The sequence below is a fragment of the Coffea arabica genome, chromosome 4e, assembly GCF_036785885.1.
Source record: "Coffea arabica cultivar ET-39 chromosome 4e, Coffea Arabica ET-39 HiFi, whole genome shotgun sequence".
NCBI lineage: Eukaryota > Viridiplantae > Streptophyta > Magnoliopsida > Gentianales > Rubiaceae > Coffea > Coffea arabica.
In genome coordinates this window covers 46,485,571-46,508,238 of record NC_092317.1, presented here as the reverse complement: position 1 = coordinate 46,508,238, position 22,668 = coordinate 46,485,571, and the positions used below count along the sequence as shown (strand labels likewise).

General features: G+C 35.8%; 3 protein-coding genes across 4 annotated transcripts; 2 read left to right on the top strand and 1 right to left on the bottom strand.

Moving 5' to 3' along the window:
• Window positions 1–256: 256 nt before the first annotated feature.
• On the top strand, window positions 257–1,900 carry LOC113739301 (uncharacterized). Its single transcript, XM_027266530.2, has 4 exons — window positions 257–363; window positions 482–633; window positions 737–1,101; window positions 1,559–1,900. Exons 1-4 carry the CDS (start codon window positions 257–259, stop codon window positions 1,898–1,900), a joined length of 966 nt encoding a protein of 321 aa, XP_027122331.2.
• A 3,743-nt stretch (window positions 1,901–5,643) lies between these two features.
• Window positions 5,644–8,446, top strand: LOC113740303 (pentatricopeptide repeat-containing protein At3g47530-like). The gene has a single exon (XM_027267885.2). The coding sequence runs from the start codon at window positions 5,734–5,736 to the stop codon at window positions 7,633–7,635; it is 1,902 nt and encodes a 633-aa protein (XP_027123686.2). The 5' UTR covers window positions 5,644–5,733; the 3' UTR covers window positions 7,636–8,446.
• Window positions 8,447–8,661: 215 nt separating this feature from the next.
• Window positions 8,662–11,958, bottom strand: LOC140006134 (malate dehydrogenase, chloroplastic-like). 2 transcript variants are annotated; one of them, XM_072047976.1, is made up of 2 exons: window positions 11,705–11,958; window positions 8,662–10,179 (listed from the first exon to the last, which is right to left on the bottom strand). In XM_072047976.1, the coding sequence occupies exon 2, from the start codon at window positions 10,169–10,171 to the stop codon at window positions 8,933–8,935; it is 1,239 nt and encodes a 412-aa protein (XP_071904077.1). In that variant the 5' UTR covers window positions 10,172–10,179; window positions 11,705–11,958; the 3' UTR covers window positions 8,662–8,932. The 2 variants fall into 2 exon arrangements, with proteins under 2 accessions (XP_071904077.1, XP_071904076.1); XM_072047975.1 differs by having other exon boundaries at window positions 11,746–11,957.
• Between the last annotated feature and the right edge of the window lie 10,710 nt (window positions 11,959–22,668).

The window sequence follows — 22,668 nt, the reverse complement described above, 5'->3', positions numbered from 1 at the left end:
CTTGTTTAATGTATGTGACGGCTCACAATCTCCCATGTACTAAATTCTTATTATTGCTTCAAGGACTCACATTCAAATTCATTGATCCATGACTCCTCTTCTTCTCCCTTATATACACGTATATGTTTCTCTATCTCCACTTTCTCTTTATCTGAACCACTCATGCAAATTTGGTAACTTAGTCATCGACTCATTAGTTAACTCCAAAAACCCACAAAAGAAGAAGAAAAACCATTTCTGATTTCTTTTGTCAAACATGGGAACTCAGCCATTTCAGAGCTGGTCAAAATTTCAAGTAATGACCAAAGAAGAAGATGTTTATCCATTCTCCTTTCCAACTCAACTATCTCCTCTTGAATTCAGGTGAAATTTAATCATGTTTTTGTTGTTATGGCTTTTAAGTTTTTCACTTTAATCTGGTTATTCTAGAGGAATTGATTTACTGAAATTTTCTTGGTGGTGCATGTTGTTGTAATCTAAGTACCTATAATCCTGGATGTGCTGGTTCTGGTTCACAACTTGATTTTCCCTTTCGAGACCCTGATTTTGATGCTTTTCCTATAATGGGGAGCTGTTTGAATGATCCTTCGTACGCATCATTGGATATTGATCCGAGCCACTACATGTTCCAAGGTGATGAATAATTATGTAACACTCAACTTCATCTCTTTATATCTACATGATTTACTAATCACAACTAATTATACAATGGGATTTTGAAAATATTTTCTTGCAGCAGATTCATGGCAAGGTTTTCATGGCAGTGGCTTTAGACATGGGAATGAAAAGAGTCCCGAGTTTGATATACAAAATCAGCAGCTTTTATTGGCTGGCAGCAATGAACTATTAACTAGTCAAGAAGAAGTTGTGGTGGAAGAGAAGGGAATGAAAAAGGCCAGAGAGGAGAAGGGTGGGACTATTAGCTCTAAGAATTTATCTCGAAAAACCATCTCCAATTATTTTTACATGCCAATTACTCAAGCAGCCAAGGAGCTTAATGTTGGATTGACACTACTCAAGAAAAGGTGTAGAGAGTTGGGAATTCGAAGATGGCCTCATAGAAAGTTGATGAGCCTTCAAACCCTAATCAAGAATGTCCAGGTATTTTCACGTTTCAATTCCTAATCAAGTTAATTAATTCTCGATATATCTGGTCTACAGCCGCTCCAAGGACCAAGCATGTTACATGTATATTGTTAGAGAATTTCAATTTACTGATGGCAATGAAGCATCTATTGTTCGTATAGGGTTGTTAGGACTTGGAATTCTTAACTATAATCTTCGCTAATGTTGTACTACCATTTCTTCAAATTTACACCCTTATAAGACCTTAGTCACCTAAAGAGAGAAGACCTCAGACCAATATTGTCTTTTGTAGGTTGTTGCATTCATTAGTGCATTCTTAACTATCTCTTTTCTTAATTATAAGTGCATTAGACATCAAAGTACAGAAAATTGTATAAATATATTAGCATGTGAATAGTATCCCATTATTTGTCTTCTTTTTTTTGGGTCAATATGTATGAGGCATAGTTGTGAGGATGGATGTCTTTTGCAGGAATTGGCAAAGGAGGAAGGCGAGGGAGCGGAAAGGAAGTTTAGAGAAGCCATAGACATATTGGAGCATGAAAAGAAAATGTTGGAAGAAATACCTCATTTGCAACTTGAAGATAACACCAAGAGATTGAGACAAGCATGCTTCAAGGCTAATTACAAGAAGAGAAAGCTCATGGGGATGGTGAAAGAATCTCCATCTCACTCTGGAGTTAACCCTCGTGAAGTTAATGCTCTTGCTACTCCCGATTTTGGCTCTAGGGTAGATGATGATCAACAAGAGGAGGAGCTTAAGATACTGTTTTCTGACTGCTTTCCCTCCCCCAACACAATGATTTCTGGTTGAATCTTTCTCAAGTGGTAATAAAACTTTTAGTCATCTTTTCCTTTTTTTTTTTCTTGACCTAGCACCATCTGATGTCCCAAGCAGAATGTGTATACATATATATGTGATGTTAACTGTGGAAGTTGATGATACTCTCTCTTTTACCTTTTTGTTGTTTGTTCTAGACATAATTAGTTTAATAATAACTAGTTAATATCATTTAGGACTTGTGCATTTTATGGTTAAGTCTACGATTGTTGACACTGAGATGATTGCCTGATCATATTTAGTATTTTGTGACCTCTTCTTTCCCTTTAATTCAAACAGTAAACAAGGCATAAAATTCCTCTTGGGCTGATGCTGTGACGTTGATGAGATAAATAAGTCATTAGAAAAAGTTAATGTAATGTCATAATGGCTATTGAAAAGGGTTTCTAAGTATTGCATGAAATGGAGGGGAGAGAATACGAACGATCAAGCAACACTTAGATGGCTAGACCTAGGTTGCAGTTTGAGGGCTTTGTAATCAAATTTAAGAACTGTTGTTGACCTTTCAATGGATTTTGTACTAATAGAGGAATTCCAATGTTTAGGTAGTAACCCTTTAATGGAAAATGCAGTACCAAACAATCTGAAAATTTTTTGCTTATATACATGAAATAAATAAGTGATTAAAAAATGTATTTATGAGACGTTCAATAATAATTAAATACATTGCAATTTACAGCCTACCCTTGCCAAAAAGAATACTAGACTTTCTTGGTAGCATGAACCCAATATTAACAAATTCAATCAACCTATGTATCCTGCAATTGGGATATATTGACACGAATTTTTTGAGTACTAAACCTTCAAAATTTGCTACTATTTACAGTCCACATGCATACACGTAAACCCCAAAACAAAATCGAGTAACGGCAGTCTGGATTCGGATTCAGTCCGAGTAAAGATTGGGCGGATCATAGCATTTAATGCTCACAATTGGAAGACTCCGACGGTTCGTGCTTAGCCGTCTGGAAAGTACTTTTTGCTGTTTTGGGCAAAGAGTAGCGCAGTCCCAAGAATTGATTCGACGGCGCACGTACTTTTAACTGAATCTCAACCCAAAATTAAAGTCAAAAGGCAAATCAAACAGCTCAATGTTTCGATTTGGTTTGCTATCTACTCAAATCAAGTTTGAGTAACATTTTGTGTTTAATAAATTTTTAAGTTCAGTTTAACTCCAATTCAAATAGCGTAAAAGTAAAATTTACATGTGAAAAAAAAAAATTAAGTTATTCAATTTCAACTCGATAAAATCTTGTTCGACCACTGCTTGAGAAGTAAATAAGATAATTTTAAATAAAATTCAAAATAATCAAACAAATTTGAACATATGAGTATTCGACTTCTTTAAAATCGTTTACACCTCTATTCAAAATTCCAACCTAGATTCGATGCTTTGATTCAACATCCCTCAATCTATGAAAACTGAAAAGACTTTTCTCTACGGTTGATATTATTGTTAGGGTTGGCTACCAAGTTGTTTCATTTCTTACATTTAAATACATGTTCAAATCAATTTCACTTTTGTAAAAAAAAAAAAATAATCCTGGAAACTTTGTAAAAAAATGTTTATTAAGTACTCATCAGAAAAATCCACTTCTCTTTGGTAGTGTCCTGTATCAATTCATAAATCATACTTGTTTTGTGCAAAAAGCGTATATATTTTTTTAAAATTAAAGGTGCCCAATGAGCACTTTTCAAGATAAGTGAATGAAATTGTGATTTCTATATATATATATATATATATAAGATAGGTTTCAATTGATACTTTTTTGGGAAAAGAAAATTGAAGTTAGATAAAGTACTTGTTTAAATGTTAAAGTACAACGAGCAAAAATATGTGTTTAGGTGATAAATTTGAAGTAATTTAGATCCATCAACAAGTGACTATTTTGCACCTTTTAGACATAACTCTTTTCATTTTGGTATTTCAAAATGTCCCTCAAACCAAAAAGAGTCTTAACACAAAATTCCAATTTGATCCATTAAAAAATAGAATTTCAATTTTCATCCCCTAAAGTTAGATTAACTTTCTATTTGATCTTTGTTTACTGGTACTCAACTATTAATGTTAAATAGGATCAAACTAGAAGTTTTTTCAATTTAATGAACCAAATTTAGGTCTACTATTTTGTAAGATGAAATTTAGACCCTTTTTGTAATTCGAAAGACCAAATTGAGATTTTAAACTTCTTTAGAGGACCAAGATGAAAATTAACCTAAACAAAACTTGAAAAACGGAAAGGGAAAAGGTAGAAAGTGGCAAGTGGTCATATAATAGTGCCAATGCTATAAGTTGGTTCAGTTGGCAAAAATGGGTTACTTCCTTACAAAAGATCATGTATTCAAATCTCACTGCCAATTTGAAGGCTGTGCCTGTGTTGGTGGACGATCTGTACAAACCTCTGTAAGCAATCTACAGTTTTGGAGGCTAGCCCTGTACAAATCTCTGTAAGCATGTTGCGAACCCACTTTAACTTTTTTCAACCAATTAAAAAGAGATAATTTCAGAAACCTCCCCTAAAATTTTTGATAATTTCACTCGGCTCCCTTGATTTTTACATAATTACGAGAATCTCCCTTGGTGTGATAAAAAGATAACAATACCCTTCATTAATTGTCAACTCATCGAAAAACTCAATCAAAAATTAAAGATCTCTCGTCTACTATCTACCAATAACTCAAACTACTGTCTTTCCCGTTTAGCTCTTTATCCTCTTCTTCCTACATCTGTTTTCTTCCACACTCATTTATTTAATTTTTATCAATCAAATGTATGTTGTTGTCACTAATAAAACCACCATACATATCAACCACAAATGCTTACTTATCTTGGTGTCTATTCCCAATTCTCTCTTTTTCATTATTATTAAATAGTTTCTTTACACCCTTTTTTGTTTCCCATTTTTGATAGGCATTAGCAAATTGAAATTGTCAAATGACAAGTTGAGTGATGATTTCATTATCAAATTAGATGAAGATGAAGATAGTGGCAGTGATAAAAAAAATAACAATTATGCATAGGATGTGGAATAGGGAGTAAATAAAGATTATGTTGTTATGGTTGTTATGAAAAAAAAGTGGTCCTAGTATATTTATAGCTGCATTGTAGTTCTATTTTTTATTTGCAATTGTTAGTAATGTTATTCCTAAGAGAGGATTTGATTGATTTTGAATTCTGTGCAAATGGAGTATATTAGATGTTGATATTAGTAGTGATAGTTTAGATTGTTTTGTATTAGAAAGATGACAGTCATGGAATTGAAATTTAAGCATATTGATGAATATTGCTATATATTAATAAAATCTGATATGGATATAAGATTGTAGATAACTTTTTGGTATCTGATGCGGCGTTTGTAATTGATATGATGGTCTGCAATGAAAATTTTTAAGTAAAAGAGGGACATTATAGCAAAAGTAAGTGTTTAATTAGCGGTGATTTGGAAGTCGATAGTTAGACAATAGTTATAGCAAGTAAGGATAAATAAAATAAAGACTATGAACATTTTTTTTCTTTTTATTTTTGCTGTCAACTATAACCCAAGGGCATTATAAGATTTTGAGAAAAGGTTTAAACTTTTGGGCCTAGAATATTACTTAAACAATGAAAATAGGGTAGGTATGTCTAATTTTCAGAGCATGAGGGGAGCCTGTTGCATATATATATATATATATATATATATATATATATATATATGCCAACAGTCCAAAGTCCAAACAGGGGGTTTTGAATTTCTCCAACAGAACTTGAACTTGTGTCATCGTTTGCCACCATTTTTCTCCCAAAAAGAGAGCTTCAAACACCCATGAGAGCGTTCGCATCTCGCTTTCCCGCACACCATTCTCGTCTCCCCGCTCGTTTCTTCAGTACAGCAGAAGCAGCTTCACTCCAAAACCACCACTACCACCGCCCTTCCCCACCATCACCTCTTCTAAACCTCGGACCAAAAGCTGCCGAGAAAGAAGCAGGAAAGGACTTAATTAAACTCATAAAATCCTGCCCTAAGAAATCCCATCTGCCTCAAATCCACACCCATCTCATTCATACGTCCTATCTTCTTAACCCCACAATTTTCCTCCACTTCCTTTCCCGCATTTCCCTCCCTGGTCCATTGCAGGATTTGTCTTATGGCCGTCGAATCTTCCAACATTATCCGAAACCCAATGTTTCTTTGTACGGTACCATGATTAGAGCTCATTCTTTAAGCCATAATAATTCAGCGGCATCACTAGGATTTGAACTATACAAAGAAATGCTTGATTTGGGCTTTTCTTCAGACGGCTTTTGTTCGTCGTTTGCAATCAAATGTTGTGTAAAGATGGAATCTTTATTGAATGGTGTACAGGTACATAGTAGGATTTTGAGAGATGGTTATAAATGTGATAGCTTTTTGTCCACTACTTTGATGGATTTTTATTCTTTAAGTGGGAAATGCGATGATGCTTGTAAAGTGTTCGATGAGATGTCTCACAGGGACACTGCTGCTTGGAATGTGTTGATTTCTTGCTATATACGTAATAAGCGGACAAGGGATGCTTTAAGCGTGTTTGATATCATGGAAAAGTCAAATTGGCGTCAACCGGATGACGTCACTTGTTTGCTTGTGCTCGAGGCTTGTGGGAAGTTGAATGCATTAGAATTTGGTGAGAAGGTTCATAAGTATGTAAAGGAGGGTGGATTTGATAGCTCTATGAAGATTTCTAATTCACTTATAGCAATGTACTCAAGGTGTGGGTGTGTTGAGAAGGCGTATGAGGTCTTTGAGAGCTTGGCTAACAAGGATGTGGTGACATGGAGTGCCATGATTGCAGGCTTGGCAAGTAATGGACACGGTGAACAGGCAATTAGGGCATTCAGAAAGATGCAGAGGGTCGGTGTTGTTCCTGATGATCAGACTTGTACTGCAGTTCTTTCAGGCTGTAGTCACTCAGGGTTGGTTGATCAGGGTCGCATGTTCTTTGATATCATGAGGAAAGAGCTGGGTATTGTGCCTAATCTTTACCACTATGGGTGCATGGTTGATATGATGGGTCGTGCTGGTTTGCTTGATGAGGCTTACAAGCTTATATGCTCAATGGAGGTCAGGCCAGATGCAGCAATTTGGAGGACTCTGCTTGGGGCATGTAGAAATTATAAACATTCTATTCTTGGAGAGAGAGTAGTTGAGCATTTGATTGAACTCAAAGCAGAAGAAGCAGGGGATTACGTTCTGTTGTTAAATATTTATTCGTCAATCAATGATTGGGAGAAGGTTACCGAAATACGGAAATTGATGAAGGAGAAAGGAATCCGGACAACCCCAGCTTCTTGTACCATTGAACTGAAAGGCAAAATACATGAGTTTATGGCCGATGATGTTTCACATCCAAGAAAGAAGGAGATATATGATATGTTGGACGAGATTAATAAGCAACTGAAAATTGCTGGTTATGTTGCTGAAACTATAGCAGAATTGCATAATACTGGTGCTGAAGAAAAGCGAACCAGAATGTCTTATCACAGTGAGAAACTGGCAATTGCATTTGCAATTCTTGCCACTCCACCTGGTACAAAGATACGCATTGCAAAGGACCTAAGAATATGTCTTGACTGCCACAATTTTGCTAAAATGGTATCAACTGTTTATAATCGAGAAGTAGTTATTAGAGATCGTAATCGGTTTCATCATTTCAGGGAAGGGCATTGCTCCTGTAATGATTACTGGTAGCGGTGATAATGATCGCCTGCTTCTTCAGCTTTCAGTTGAATCAAATGCTCAACTACTCTCTTTCCAAGAATAGAATGTTTATAATTTCTACATGCCCCAAGCAGAGTCCTGCACATTGCTGCATCTGGCCTGACTTCCGTTGAACATAAAGCTTGTATGCATCAGCTAGGTATTGTTAAATGAAATGTACAAGGCGCTCCTTGTTTCCACTTGTATTATGTAGGCTTGGCTGTCAAACGAAATGGAGTATTACCTACCAGGGCTGCTAGGAATGTTCCCCTTCAAGAGAGAGCAGGCAGATGCAAAAGGGCAGGTGCGCAGGACAACGACACCATTGTTAATTGGATTCTGTCCAAGCGGGGGATTCATGGTTTAAAACATGATTGCAACATGCGTGCTTGATCAAGACTTACAACAATGCGAAGATCATTATGCCAGGTTTCTGTTCAAAGCTTCTGAACATTTAATCTAGGCCAGTGATTGCTTACACAGACAGAGGAAATAAAATTGGTGGTGGCTATTTTTTACCGCCGTTCAATTTCCAAGCCATTGTGTTGGCTTCCGTTCTGTTAGTATGTCTGGCATAGAAATTCTGTTAATTCCTTTTTTTCAATAGCTGCCGTTAATATGTTATTTGCAAATACGCATGTTGGAGAACCTGTATCGTCTAGGATGTATTATGCTATGGACATGATGCCTGCATGTAGTTTTAGCAATGTCCTAGTGATTCCTATTTAACCAAATCTTCTCCAACCTTTGAAACTGTGTAAACGGATAATGAAGAGGCATCAGCATTAACAGTTAAGAGTCACACTTGATTGTACTCCTTGCAATATTTCATAGGTGGGCATGGTAAATGGAACTTCTACCTAAGTTGCAAGCAATGGACAATTTGGTTCCCCCCAGATTGATGTAAGGTTATTAGGGAAGGTGGCTTCGCGAGTAATTTTGATGGTAAAATTTGCATCATGTAGAACAAATATGCAGCCTAATCCATCAAAATCCAGATCATGGCATCCAAAGACAAGCAAAAAGTGATAACCAATTTTGCAAAATAAGGGCTGCAAATCTTTCGCCCCACTAACGTCAAAAGGTTCCCTACGGGCCGGATATGAGAACAAAATTCTACAACATTAGTATACTCATTTCTCTGGTACAAAAGCACTTCAACAGAAAAGAAGCAGGAAGCCCTTTGCTGCAGGTCACCGACAAAACTGAAAATGCCGCCGCAATCAATAAATCTGTAAATTTCGAACTATTTTATTCATCTTCTAAATGCTTCGACTTTAGTAAGCTTCTATGCAGCCACCGGTTGCTTGTGCACAAAATTTATCCCCTTCTCAATGCTGGCCTTGAGCTCTGGCTTGAGGGCTTCCAAAGCCTTCTGTTCGTACTCGGTCAAACCTTCAAGTTCAGATTTGATCAGAGCCTCAACCCCATTCCTTCCCAGCTTAATCCTTGATGCGAAAAATGGAAGCTCAGTCAAATTAGACTGGACATAAGAGCACTCGTACACATCACTATCACCATCAAGAGCACGAAGGGAGGACTCAACAAATCTTGCTGCAGCATATGACATGGAAAGTGTGGCAGACCCTGCACCAGCCTTTGCCTCAACGACCTCTGTCCCAGCATTCTGAATTTTGACAGTAAGTTCTTGCACTTCTTCATCTGCGAATGCGACAGAGGGTTTTGTCTTCGACAGCAGGGGCAAAATAGTAATGCCTGCATGGCCACCAACAACTGGAACATCAACATCTATAAGCCTCAAGTTTTTCTTCTGAGCCACAAATGTATTTGCCCTCACGACATCAAGAGTGGTGACACCAAAGAGCTTCTTTGGGTCGTATACACCTTTCTGCTTCAAAACTTCAGCAGCAATTGGCACTGTGGAGTTGACTGGATTGCTGATAATGTGGATAAAGGCATCAGGGCAATTATCAGCAACAGCCTCAATTAAGTCCTTCACTATGCTGGCATTTATGTTAAAAAGGTCATCCCGGGTCATACCAGGCTTTCTTGGAACACCAGCAGGTATGACAACAACATTTACATCTTTCAAGCAACTGGCAAGCTCCTTGTCTCCTGTGAAATCAAAAACCTGGGAGGGAGTGTTGCAGTGACTGAGATCAGCAGCAACTCCCTTAACATTTGCAACATCATAAAGTTTCAAAGCAGAGACCAAAGGTGACATTTTAATCAGAAGTGCTAAAGGCTGGCCTATACCACCAGCAGCCCCAAGAATTGCCACTTTATAAGAAGCCTGAGGTTGAACATAATTATATGATCTTTGGCTCGGCTTTTGTGCTCTTGAGACAAAAGAGTGTTGAATTGCTGCACAACTTTCCTTTCCTACAAATGAGGAGTCTGAGTCACAGCTCACAGAAGAGGCTGCCTTGAGGCCAGTAAAACTCCTAAGACAGTTTCGAGAGTTGAAACTTAGACCAGACGTCTTTGAATTATAAGCCGAGTTGGCTTTTGCGCCAACACAGGCAGTTGATCCAATTGAGAGGGTAGCTGCTGATGTTGCTGCCATTTCATGCACTGGAAAAGAAAAAAGGGGACATGAAAACATGAAAAGAATAGGGAAGTAGGTTTGCAAAGCATATGACTGTACAACTTGATCAAGCTCGAATTCTTTTTGCTCAACAATGAAAAGAATAGAAAGTTTACATAATCAGCACAAAGTCTAACATATGCAAAGGCACTACTTTAATCTTTTAACTTTTGCACCGAGAGTATTAAAACAAAATTAGTCAGTATTCATTCATCATCTAAAGCAAAAGACTAACTCAGAGAACTAACTCCCATTCCAAGTGCTACTCAGCGGAATCTCAGTCCAAAATTGGAAATGGAAAAAATCAAATTAGAGAAATATAAACAGCTTGGCCAACAGAATAATCTTCTTTACCAGAAAAAACTGAATTTAATTAAAGTGACATCCCAATCTTAAAGCATCACTGAAAAAAATAATACAGAGGCCATGTCTGATGCCAAAAATATGAGTAACAGACAATCAAACATCTCATAAGAAGAACAACACATCACCTAGTTGCTAAAGAAAGATTCAGAAACTAGTTCTTTGCAGGCAAAAGATGCACCATGAGATGCACCGACCAAAAAAATCTGTAGCTTCTACAAATTCTTGCTGTCAATTAAAGGTAAATCAGATAGCCTGGATACTAATCAGTCCGTCAATATCTATAGCCTCAATAGCATAAAGGAACTCAATCAATCATTTGACAATAGGAGTTAAAATTTACACAAAATTCGTAACAATATTTTTCACTATTTTCCTTCGGAGACAAACCTCAACTTCCCAAAACTACAAAACTAATTAGATTGACCACAAAGCTAAAGGAATCAAAGAACTAATCAAGCACAATCCTAAAAGGAGAACAGAGATAAGCCTACAAGCACTATCTTTTCTAAGTCACCTAATTGTACAAAACTATGACTTTCTACCTTTCAGTTTCTTCATAGTCCTGCTAATTTCGAACCAAAATGAAGTAATAAAAGATTTACCAATTAGCTGTGCAACTCTGGAGCAGGGAAATTACAAACATATACAAAAATTTATTGGCACTATCTTATCTTTCAAGCAACAACTTACAAAAATGAAACAGGATTTTACGGCATCATCATTCTTCTTCAAATATGACACTATTACAATTCCCTTCCAACAAAAGTTCCAACTGAACTAGTAACCAAAAGAAGATAACAGCACAGTTCAATCAGCTATTACAGAATCAGATCTACCACCTGCAACTGGACCATCTACAACTACAAAACTCGTAACTGCAGTGCATAAATTATAACTAATAATCAAAACCCACAAAAATTCACAGAATATCAATCCAGAAATTCACACATGGCCTCAGATCTACCTATACCAAGGCAAAACATGAAACCGCATGTATCAAAATTCAATCTGTTTCCCAAAAACAGCAACCAGTACCAAAATTACCTAGAATATAATAAAGGGCAATTGCTAAAATGCAATTAAAGATAGGAAATGAATAAACAGCTGGGATAAAAAAAAGAAAATTAAAGAAAGAGAAAAACAGACAGGAGAAGAAATGGTTCTTTCTTCAAGCAACTACTTAGTACCTCCTTCCGCGGAAACTGCTACTGATACAAGAAGCCTATATTTGAGGTGATATAAGTGGTGAGGATTTAAAAAGGGACTTTTTCACGCACAAACACAGTCAAGTGTGTGTTTCGGGGATTTTGGTGTCTCTAAATTTCTCCGCGGCCTCGAGAAAATCTACGACAGAGTCCAGACTGCTTTTGCGTCTTGTTTTATGGGGTCGGTGTGAGTAGCTACATCGTTCACGCTTTTAAGGTGATTGTTACTTTAATCTTCTTTAGTTTAGGAATGATCTTGGCTGTTGGTTTTCCCGGATGACTAATTTTAACGGCCTTGATTGGGTTTGACATAATTATACAGACTTGATATTTCACTTTGCACCCTTGAAGTTTCGATCGTTTTTGGATATGCAGGTCCAAACTTATATTTCAGAATCAACAAAAGATCCTAGAGTTAATAAACATGCCAATTAGCACGAGAAAAATGCAAAATGATGGAGCAAACATCACATAATAAAGAGTAGTTTTCACTTGACACATTAATTTGGCTAGTATAAAATCACGTGATTTGTCTTTATTGACGTATTTATAGGACTTTATCTAACGTTATTTACTATTATTTACTGGTTTACAATTGTTTTTTTTCAACTTTCTTATTTGTACACAACCATGTAATAAAATTCTCTATTACAAACTCTCACTTGCAATTAGCATTCTAGTTGTGGAAATTTGACATGATTTTTCTTATGGTTTACAGTATGACCAATTTCAAATCAATAGATATCATGACACATTAAAGATGTTATAGAGGAAAGAAAAAGAAATCTAACTCGAATCCACGCAAATGCTCATTACCCCTGCTAAAATTGAACAAAATGTGTATGCGTACCAAATATTCTAATGGTAGAACTTATGGACCTTTCCTTCTTGTTGTTAACGTCGTTGCTAACAATTTGGCCGATATCGAAATGAAAAAGACTTTAGGGAATGCATACTAGAATAAACCCTTTTCACTCTTATTTCTTTAACTTTGAGACAATCAAAATTGTAAACTTTTGTTGACTTTATTAACATCGCTATCAATTGGGCCAAGATAGTAATGACGAAAGATTAAGGGGGTGCAAACTAGAATAAGCATTTTTCACTTTGTATTTCTTTACTTGGAAAGATTCTTGGCCGTTGGTCTTGGTGGCTAGCTTTGATTTTAAATAGATTTGGCCTCGTGATTTTTGAAAAGCCACTCGTGTTTGTTGGCCTCATTAAGGGAGTCATCAGCCATCTCACATCCACGACGGTCCGAGAATCCCATACGAATATTCCCCGATCAGACCCTTTGAAACCTCACCTGCCCTATTGTCCATTTCTTCCTGTTTGTCCTATTTCCCCTGTTGGAGGCCGATTCAGCTCATGGGAGAAAAAGCCAAAAAGCATAAAAGAGAAAAGCATGTAAATTACTTAATCAGGCTCAAAAGGCACTTAGGAGCAGGATCTTAAGCGTGCAAACGAGTGATATTTAGCTTTGTAGCTTTTCATATAGGAAAAAGCACACAAATAGTGGCTCACCGATTAGCTTTATAGCTTTCATGTACATCATACGTAAAATGATGATTTTTCATTCTTTACATATTAATTTATAACTTTTACTAGTTTCACATATGAAATAGTAACGATTTTTCATCACTCACAAGTGAAAAACGCACATTTTTGGTCCCTTAGTTCATTTCTACTAATATTCTTGTTGGAAATAATTCACATGGGTCTCATATCTTATAAGCTTAAGGGATAGAATTGAAAATTACAAGAAAAGAAAAGGGAAAAAAACGTTGCTCATATTTCTTTCTTCTTTGTCTTATTTTCGTAGCCAAGAATGTGACACCAGCCATGGTTGCCTTCAGCAGCCACACTAGGAGGGTCGCTATCAACTACAACCACTTTCTGTCGCAAATTTGGACCAAAATTCAACTCTTCACTCGATTTTTTTTTTTTTTTTGCGTAGATTCTAATTTTGATATTAGTTTCTTCCAAAAAATGGATAAAATTTTTTTAAAAAAATTAGTGGCAAATAGAATCTAACACAGCTAATATCAAAAAAACATGTCAGTGTTTTTTATTAACTATATGATTTTTTTAAAAAAAAAAACATATCGAAATCAGATTCTACCTACTAGTGTTTATTTCTATTTTTCACCCGCATTCGTTCGTTTTTTACAAAGCTAATATCAAAATGAGATTTTACACATAAAACTGAGTTGAGAGTTGAATTTTAGTAAAAACTTGTGACCAAAAATGGTGACGACTGATGGCAACACCGTAGGCAAGGGGACAGAGAAGCCATGACTGGTGCCACATTCTTGGTTAGACAAAGAAGAAAGCAATGTGAGGGACTTTTTCCTTTTTTGTTTTCCTGTGATTCTAATTTTACTCTTAAAGTTGGTAAGGCATGAGATGTATGTGTTTTATTTCAGAAAATAATATTTGTAAAAATGACTCAAGGGACTAAAAATGTGTGTTTTTCATTTGTGATAGATGAAAAATCATCATTTCATATGTGAGGGATGTAAAAAATGCAAAACTAATATGTCAAGGACGAAAAATCATCATTTTATATGTGAGGGATGTAAAAGTTACAAAACTAATATGTGAGAGATTATTTATATGATTTTCCCTTTGATCTATCATTGAAAATGTATATTATATCATATTTTTTTCTTTTCTTAAAAAAAATAGCAATAGAGGGGTGACATTTAAAAAGTGGGGAGAGGGAAGAGAAATTTGAACTTAAACCTCTAATTTCTGAGATCTCAATATACCAAATGCTTGTTATTTTGTAGCAAGAATAGGATATTGTTAGATTCATGAATAAAGGGTTGTGTCCTACATTGGTTCGAGAGATGGAGAAAAAACGGTTAATATGTAAATAAGGGCTGAAGACCTAATAACTTAAGTTTTTGGATCCGAGTTGGATTCCTAACTTACATATTGGGCTCTTTGATGGACTCTCTCGAGGTGTTTCATCATAACAAGTGGTATCAGAGTTTGGTTGTGGGACTGGACTGCTCACGGACAATAGAGCAAGGTTCGTGGTTGGATCCTGATTAACTATTGAAATCAAGTGGATTGGTGGTTATTATCAGTTGAACAATTTAATGGGTGGTATCTTTGTTTCAACGGTTTGGCAAAAAGCATTGATGGTGAAGGATGAAAAGTTGAAAAGTATGGAGATACTTGACAGTGAATCTAGGCAGGTGATTCAAGGGTTAAGAAAAAGATGGAGTCCAATGTTGATTTTGGACGTGAATCGGTGGAGATTTTCTCACATCTCCAACAGTTGATATTTCATCCCGGTGGCTTTTAGATTTCGATTATATTTTTTGGGTGGGGTGGCACATAGGGTTGCTGCTGAACCGAGTAGCTTGACTCGAGCTCACAAGCTACTCGGTCAGCAGCTTGGCTCGAGCTCGAGCTCAGTCGAGCTGCTTGATAGAAGTCTCGAGTCGAGCTCGAGTTTTAATATTTTGCACTCGAAAGTTCGACGAGTCTAATCGAGTTTTTTATAATATAATTTTTATTTTTATTATTGTGAAATGTCAATAATATCCTTTATTTAAAATTATATATAAAATATTAAATTTTATTATGTGAACTGAATAGGCTTGATTGAGTTCGATTGAGCTTGATTTGAATTGATTACACTTAATTAAACTCGAGCTCAAGTAACATAAATTGATCTCTCGAGCTCAAGCTCGAATTCTAAAAGCTCGAGCTCATCGAGCTTAGTTATTTTTACCTACACTACTCAAACTCGACTCGACTCGAATACAACCTTAGTGGCATATGTCCCAAAGAAACAAGGAGATCTAATTTCCATATGCCAGAAGACTTTGAGAGTTACGAGTTTTTCGTTTTAGGTGGAGTCTTGGAAACTACACGTGGCGAGACAGTCCTGAAGATGGGAAGAAATATGGCAATTTTACCACTTGGTTGTCTCAATGATTAGGGTTAAAACTCACAAAAAGATATTCCGGATTACAAGTGGTGGTGAGAAAAAATCCTGCAAAGGGAGATGGTGAATTGAGACATCTTCTCACGAGTCAACTGGAGGTTGGATTCGGGGTAACTATATATAGTCATTTGCTGATTGAATCAATTTGGTGTCAAAACTGTATTGATTCGAATGTGTAGTTCAGTACCATATTATTTGGTAGTTGAAGGCAAATGGTTGCTAAAAGAAATTTTCGCCAAAGTGGAAATTTGTTAGGAAATTGGCTTAATTTCTTTTAGATATAATTATTATTTTGTGTGAAAGTAACTAGTTTCCTAATTGGTTTTAGTTACTTGAAATAGTAGCCAAAGAATATTCTATTTAGTTTAGAATTAGAACTTATTTCTTATTCTATACAAATTTAGGAATTAAAATTGGTTTCCTATTGTTATTTGAATTTTGACCAAATAATGTTCTATATAAATAGGTGGGTTGGCATACTACAAACAAACACACAAGGGGCAAATAAAAGGGCAATATGTAGCCTTATACATAGGGGTGAGAGAGGATTATTGGAGATGAGAGATAGTATACAAGCGTTGGGTTTGGTTTCAAGTTGTATTCTTGTATACGATTTTCCTTTCATAATAAAGAACGAGTTTCTCTACGTGGACGTAGGCTCAATGGTAGAGTCGAACCACGTTAAATATTGTATGTCGTTTATCTTCCATACTTGTGGCTTGGTTGTCATTAAATTGTTGTGCATTTGATATCTCAATAGTTGTTTATTTCGCTCTTGGATCCTAACAAATTGGTATCAGAGTTTTAGGTTGTGAGACTGGCTACTCATGGGCAAGTGGATTCTTCTCGGAGTTGGACCGATGAAAATTCTCTTCTTGATGGTGGACCGAAGTGCCAAGAAATCAAGGAACCAAGTGTGCTATGGGTTTGGCAAAGGGTCTGGTTGATATTAGATCAAGGAATCAAGGGTTGATATTAGATCAAGGAATCAAGGGTTGGCAGGGATCTAGAATGCAGTTTGGATATTGAAAATGAGTGGATCCATATTTGAGAGAAAATGTGACCTTGGTGATAAATGTGAACTTGCATTGAGTATTAAAGTGAACTCGAAAAAAGGTTTGTAAATTTGGATTTAATGTAGGGGTTACTCATGAAGTGAGAGATTTGTTAGATTCATGAGTAAAAAATTGTGTCCCACATTGGCCCGAGAGATGGAGAAAAAACGGTTAATATGTAAATAAGGGCCCAATACCTAATAGTTTAAACTTTTGGGTCAAAGTTGGATTCTTGACTTACATATTAGGCTATTTGGTGGACTCTCTCGAGATGTTTTCCCCTAACAGATATTATGTCTCTTTTGTCCACAAATTTGAAGCACAACCACCAAATGGGATGAATTTAAACCACATTGAGGTACACATATAAGTTTCAAAAAAAAATTATTATTTTCATAATTTAGGTTGTATAAAAGTTATAGAATAGAAGGGGAAATGTTAAATGGCATTTCCTATTTTCTTATTCACACTCCCCTTACCTCATCTTTTTTATTAAGTGACTAAAAATTCTAGAAATCCAATTGCCCGTAACCAAGACTAGCCAAACACCAATTAATGGTAGATAATAGTTGGCTTTGATTTTGGTTACTCTTGGTAATAGGCAGTTGGATTTCTAAGTTTTTTAGGATCTTTAAATTTGTCAATTAAAAATTTAAGAAGTTAACATGAGGAAGATGATAACTCCACATCATCTAGTTCTTATGCATGCTTCTGTTCAACCAAAGAATATTTTTGGCATACAAAATGGTAAAGACTTTTTTCAGAATAATTCGGTCAATTCACTTAATCATGTGACTCAATTCACATAAACACTCAATCAAACACAAAATGGGTTATTCGACCCAATTGCATTTGATAGGAAATATTGTGATAGAATAAGGGGTGCATTGGTTCAATTGAACCTTCAGTGGGACAAGGTGAAAAAAGAGGCAAGTCCAAGAGGGGTTTATTAGAATTAACCCTAAATTGTTACTAAAATAATCACTTTAAACTTTGAATCGATTTTTAATGCATACAAGCAATATAGGAGCAAAATCTTAAGATTGTGAAACAGTGATATTTAACCTTTTGATCTTCCCCTTGAAAATGTATAAAATAGGAGTGCAAACTAGCGGAGATTAATTTAGCTATTCCTGTGAATTGTGATTGTATTGTCAAACCTCGAGTTCATACTCGTGTTGACTAAGCTTGAGTCGAGTTCAAGGAGGTCGAATATTTGATGAATTTGAACTTGAGCCTTATACGTGAGGTTTGAAAACTCATCAAGCTGTACCACTTGAGCTTGATTGAGCTCAATTAAGTTAATTGAGCTCCATTTAGTTAAGATCCAATCTTGCTTGAACTCAAACTCAAATAAACTAAAATAAAATCGAAGTGAAACTCGAGTAACGCACTATTCCAACTCTATTCACTCCTGTCATATGCTTGCTAATTCATGATTTGTCCTCAAATTTGAAGCATATCGACTCAAATGGGATGAATCTGAACTTGATTGAGTGTACACGCCAGTTTTAGAAAAAAAAATCTGACCACATGATTAAATTATAAATTTGTGGTTTGTTTATTTTAAAAAATTAACATGTATAGATATTACAAGATGAAAGAGTAGTTGGACTGCATTATGTTTATATCAATGTTTTTAAAATCGGATCAGACCAGTTGGTTTGATTGATTGAACCACAAACTGACCATGTTCCCTGTCTAGTTGAGCACAAAAGCCGAACAATGTGAAAAAATGGTCAAGACCGATCAAAACTATTAAATCGATATCAAATCGGTGAACTGTTAAAACTACAGTTTTTTTAACTTTTAACTTATTAAAAAGTAAAATAAGTAATAAAATCACATAAACCCAAAAACTAAAGTCACCAGCTGTCAACTCCTCCTTTCAATTGTTCCTCTAACTTTTTTTTCTCCATTTCTTCCCCTCCTTTTCTCTTCTCCAAATCTCATTTTCTTTTCAAATGTGTTTATATTAACTTTCTTGAGGGTTTTTATAGGAAAAAAAAATCTATATCAACTAAAAGAAACACCAACCCTACCTTATTCTCTGGTGACCATGCTATTTTTATTCTTTACACCCATACTGCCAACAAGCACCTGATGCCATCTCTCACCACTCACGTTGCTACTACCATCCCCACCACTACCGTAGCAGGGCTACTGTTATTGCTACTTCTGTTTTTTTTTTTTTGGTATTATTTCATATTTTATCTTTACACACTTAGGATAATGAAAAGATTTTAGAAAACTTAGATGTGAAAAATTGATTTACTTTGTATATCATGAAGATGATGATGAGATTGATGTAAATCTGAAACCTTTGAAACATGTATAGTATGTGAGAAAATTTTTGGATAAGTGATTATCTTCAATTGAAGATGGGATGATGCCTAAGGAAAAAAAAAAGATGAGATGATACGGTGGTGGAGATTTGACAAAGCCATTGCAAAACTAGATAAGTTAGAGATGGAATTGAATTTTTTTCTAAATTTTCTTTAATTTTTTTTACATTTTCAAAGAAATTATGATTAATTTTTTGATTGATTTTGCTTTTGAAATAGCATGGTGCATGCATTTCGTGGAGGAAATTCTACATTTTAGGTTTTTTGTACTTATTTTATATAATTTATTATTATTAGCATTTTTTAATTTTTAAAATATTAATAAAAACAAGGAACTGGTGAACCGACCGGTTAAATTGGTTGAATCAAAAAAATCAAGAACCAGTCTGGGTCTAAAAATATTTTGGTTTATATCTAGTGTTGTTTGGATGGGAGGTTATTTGAAATAATTATTGTAACACTTTTTGTGACGTGATATATGTGAGATAAAAAGGTGGTTGGAAATTGTGTGTATGATGTAAGCAAAACAAAATTTGAAATTTTTTTTTGAAATTCTAGATATCCAAACAAGCCCTTGTGGGCTACGACGTGGAGAATATTGGGCAAAATGAAGGGAAGCCATACTCGATTGGGTCACTAACAAAAGTACCAAAGCCCTTTGAACTTTAAACAGGCCTCCACTGGACTCAAAGGAAAATTAAAACCGCCTGCACTCCGTTTGATTAGAACGAAAATTGCGTGAGAAAGTAAAGTGCAACGAAGTGAGGTAAGGAAAAATGAAAGTTATTCTCCAGTTTATGTTTGGTTACCAAGAAAAAATTTGAGGAAAAATGGGAAGTTGATGATAGTTAGTGATAGCCGTTAAAAATTTTTCCTTCAAAATCCTACAAATTTTGCAGTACACAAAATGCGGGAAGGTGAAAGAAAGTGCAAGAAAATTTTTCGTCTTTTTTTCGCTAACCAAAACATGCATGAAAGAAAAAAATAACTAACTTTCTTTTGCTTTTCGATATTTTTTCTTGCAAATAAACACTATCTTGAACTTGAAAAGCGAGTTAGTACCACAACAACTAGTGCAAAATATTGTTTACTCGCCATGCCCCCCTTCCCTAGCGCAGAGGTGTCAAAATGGGTGTGGGTTGGATAAAATAGGTGTGGGTTGGATAAAATGGGTAATGGGTATAAGTGAGTCAACCCATTTATATCCATTTAATTAGATGGGTATAAATGGATAGTCAAAAAATGAATTGGGTAACCCAATTACCCATTTATAACCCATTTATTTTAACTTTTTGTAAACTCATTTAAATTCATTTTTGCAAACTAAATTATCAATTTATACCACCTTTGCACCCATCATTAGTTTTAAATATTTACTTATAATATTCAATAAGCCAAATTACCAATTTTTTTCCTATCCCTACTCTATGTCGCAAAATTACATACTATTTAATAATTGAATAATAAGAATATAAAAATTTGAACTACGTACTATAAAAGTTAACATAAAAACTTAATCCAAAAATTTTGAACCCCTAACATTTTTTTATGTGTAAATTTAAAATTTCATTTTGGAAAGGTAGGAAAAGTGGCTAAAACTTATCATAAATTGGTAATGCTGAAAAATCAGCAGGTTAACAAACTAAAAGAAAATAAAATGACAAGATAAAACCAACAAATAATAATAATAATGAATGTCAGGCTGCTAATCAGGCCTTCAAACGAATAAAGGCCCATTTTGGGCATTAGTCAGTTAGTTCATCAAAATTAACAAAAACGGTGTCATTCCAATTTGTATTTCAGGTAGTTAGTTAGTTAGTTGTCAGATTGTTAGAGTTGGTTAAAAGGGTGGGTCCCATTGGATGAATGTAACAGAAAACGCATGTTGAATTCATTTCCTACTTCTGATTCTTTCTCTCTCTAATTCTTCTCTTTCGCTTCACTCTTGTTCTTCCCCAATTCCACTGATCCTCACCAAACCTTCAATCTAAATTCTACCATTCCAGAATCAGTCCTTAGTTCGTGACAATTGGCATCAGAGCAGTTGGTCCTTGGAATCTATACCACGCTCAATGGCCGAAAGTACCAGGTTCCGCACCATCGAAGAACATGTGAGGAAACAAGAAGCTAAGCTCCAGGAACTCATGGAATCATTGCAGGAATCTAATTCTGAGCAACAGCAAATCAAGAAAGAATTGAAGATGGAGCTTGAAGAAAGCAACAGGCGGATGGAAAATCTGTTCGCAGGAATGGAGCAGAATCTCAACCAGGTCCTGGAGCAGAAATTCAGTGAGCTGCTACTTATGATGAACTCTGGGAAGGAGAAGGCAACTGAAGGAGGTAGCCGGATGGTAGATCAGATACCACTTCTTCCAACTCCACCAGCTCATCAGAGGCTGCCAGTAGATCATGAGTCTCAGAGGATCTTCAGGAAGGATTGGAGTAAGTTTCAGATTCCAAATCCTCCTAAGATTGATTTGCAAATGTTTACTGGAGAAAATCCTAGGGAATGGTTAAGAAAATGTAACAAATACTTTCTCAATTACCAAGTTCCTGATGAACACAAGGTAGACGTAATTGAGATGTACTTAGAAGGCAGGGCTGACAGATGGTTTCAAGGAGTCAAAATGAAAAAAATTAAGCTTAGTTGGGAAGAATTTGAGGAACTACTCTGTTGCAGGTTTAATGACAGGTCTTGTAAGGATATAGTGGAAGAATTTAATAAGTTGCAGCAGTTAGGGAATATGGAAGATTATCAGGAGAAGTTCGAAGAGTTGAAGGCCTTGATGCTGATAAAGAATCGAAACTTGGATGAGAATTACTTCATTTCTAGCTTCATTAGTGGTCTGAAGGAGGAAATCAAGCCTATGATCAAGATGTTAAAACTTGTCACCCTGACTGAAGCATTTGAATTGTCTCAGTGGCAGGAGTACTCATTGAAATTGCAGCACAAGAGCTATAAGGACAATGTCAAGCCTCTGGGAGAAAACAGGCTAGGACTGACAAGGAGCACTGCAAACACTCAAGGAACTGCTGCCTATAAGGTATCATTCTACAACAGCCACAAATCTCCCAGGACAGGGAATTTGCAGGAAGGTACTAGGGATACTAGGAGACTTTCTGCACAGGAACTGCAGTTTAGGAGAAATAATGGATTGTGTTTCAAATGTGGAGAAAAATATGGGGTAGGACACCAGTGTAAGACTGGCCATGCGAACTGCATGATACTAGAAGAAGAGGACGAATCCACATTTGAAGATGCTGTGGGAGAACAGGATGAACATACTGGAAATCCTGGTCAGACCATGGATATGTCCTTACATGCCTTATCTGAGGCCTTAAAGAGGAAAACCATAACACTCACAGGGGTTCTGAATGGAGAAGAGGTACTTATCCTAGTTGATACTGGGAGTTCTGACAGTTTTATTAGCAGTGAGTTGGTTATTGGGATGGATATCAAATACCAGTGGGTGGATCAACCTTTCTCTGTTATCATGGGAAATGGAACCAGTGTCACCAGCAATGCTGTGTGTCCTGGGGT

Excerpts from the sequence above, each read along its gene's own strand:
- LOC113739301 (XM_027266530.2), top strand. The coding sequence starts at position 257 with ATGGGAACTCAGCCATTTCAGAGCTGGTCAAAATTTCAAGTAATGACC. Across the intron at positions 634-736 it reads GAGCCACTACATGTTCCAAG|CAGATTCATGGCAAGGTTTT; the intron begins GTGATGAATAAT and ends ATTTTCTTGCAG. Across the intron at positions 1,102-1,558 it reads CCCTAATCAAGAATGTCCAG|GAATTGGCAAAGGAGGAAGG; the intron begins GTATTTTCACGT and ends TGTCTTTTGCAG.
- LOC113740303 (XM_027267885.2), top strand. The coding sequence starts at position 5,734 with ATGAGAGCGTTCGCATCTCGCTTTCCCGCACACCATTCTCGTCTCCCC.
- LOC140006134 (XM_072047976.1), bottom strand. The coding sequence starts at position 10,171 with ATGGCAGCAACATCAGCAGCTACCCTCTCAATTGGATCAACTGCCTGT.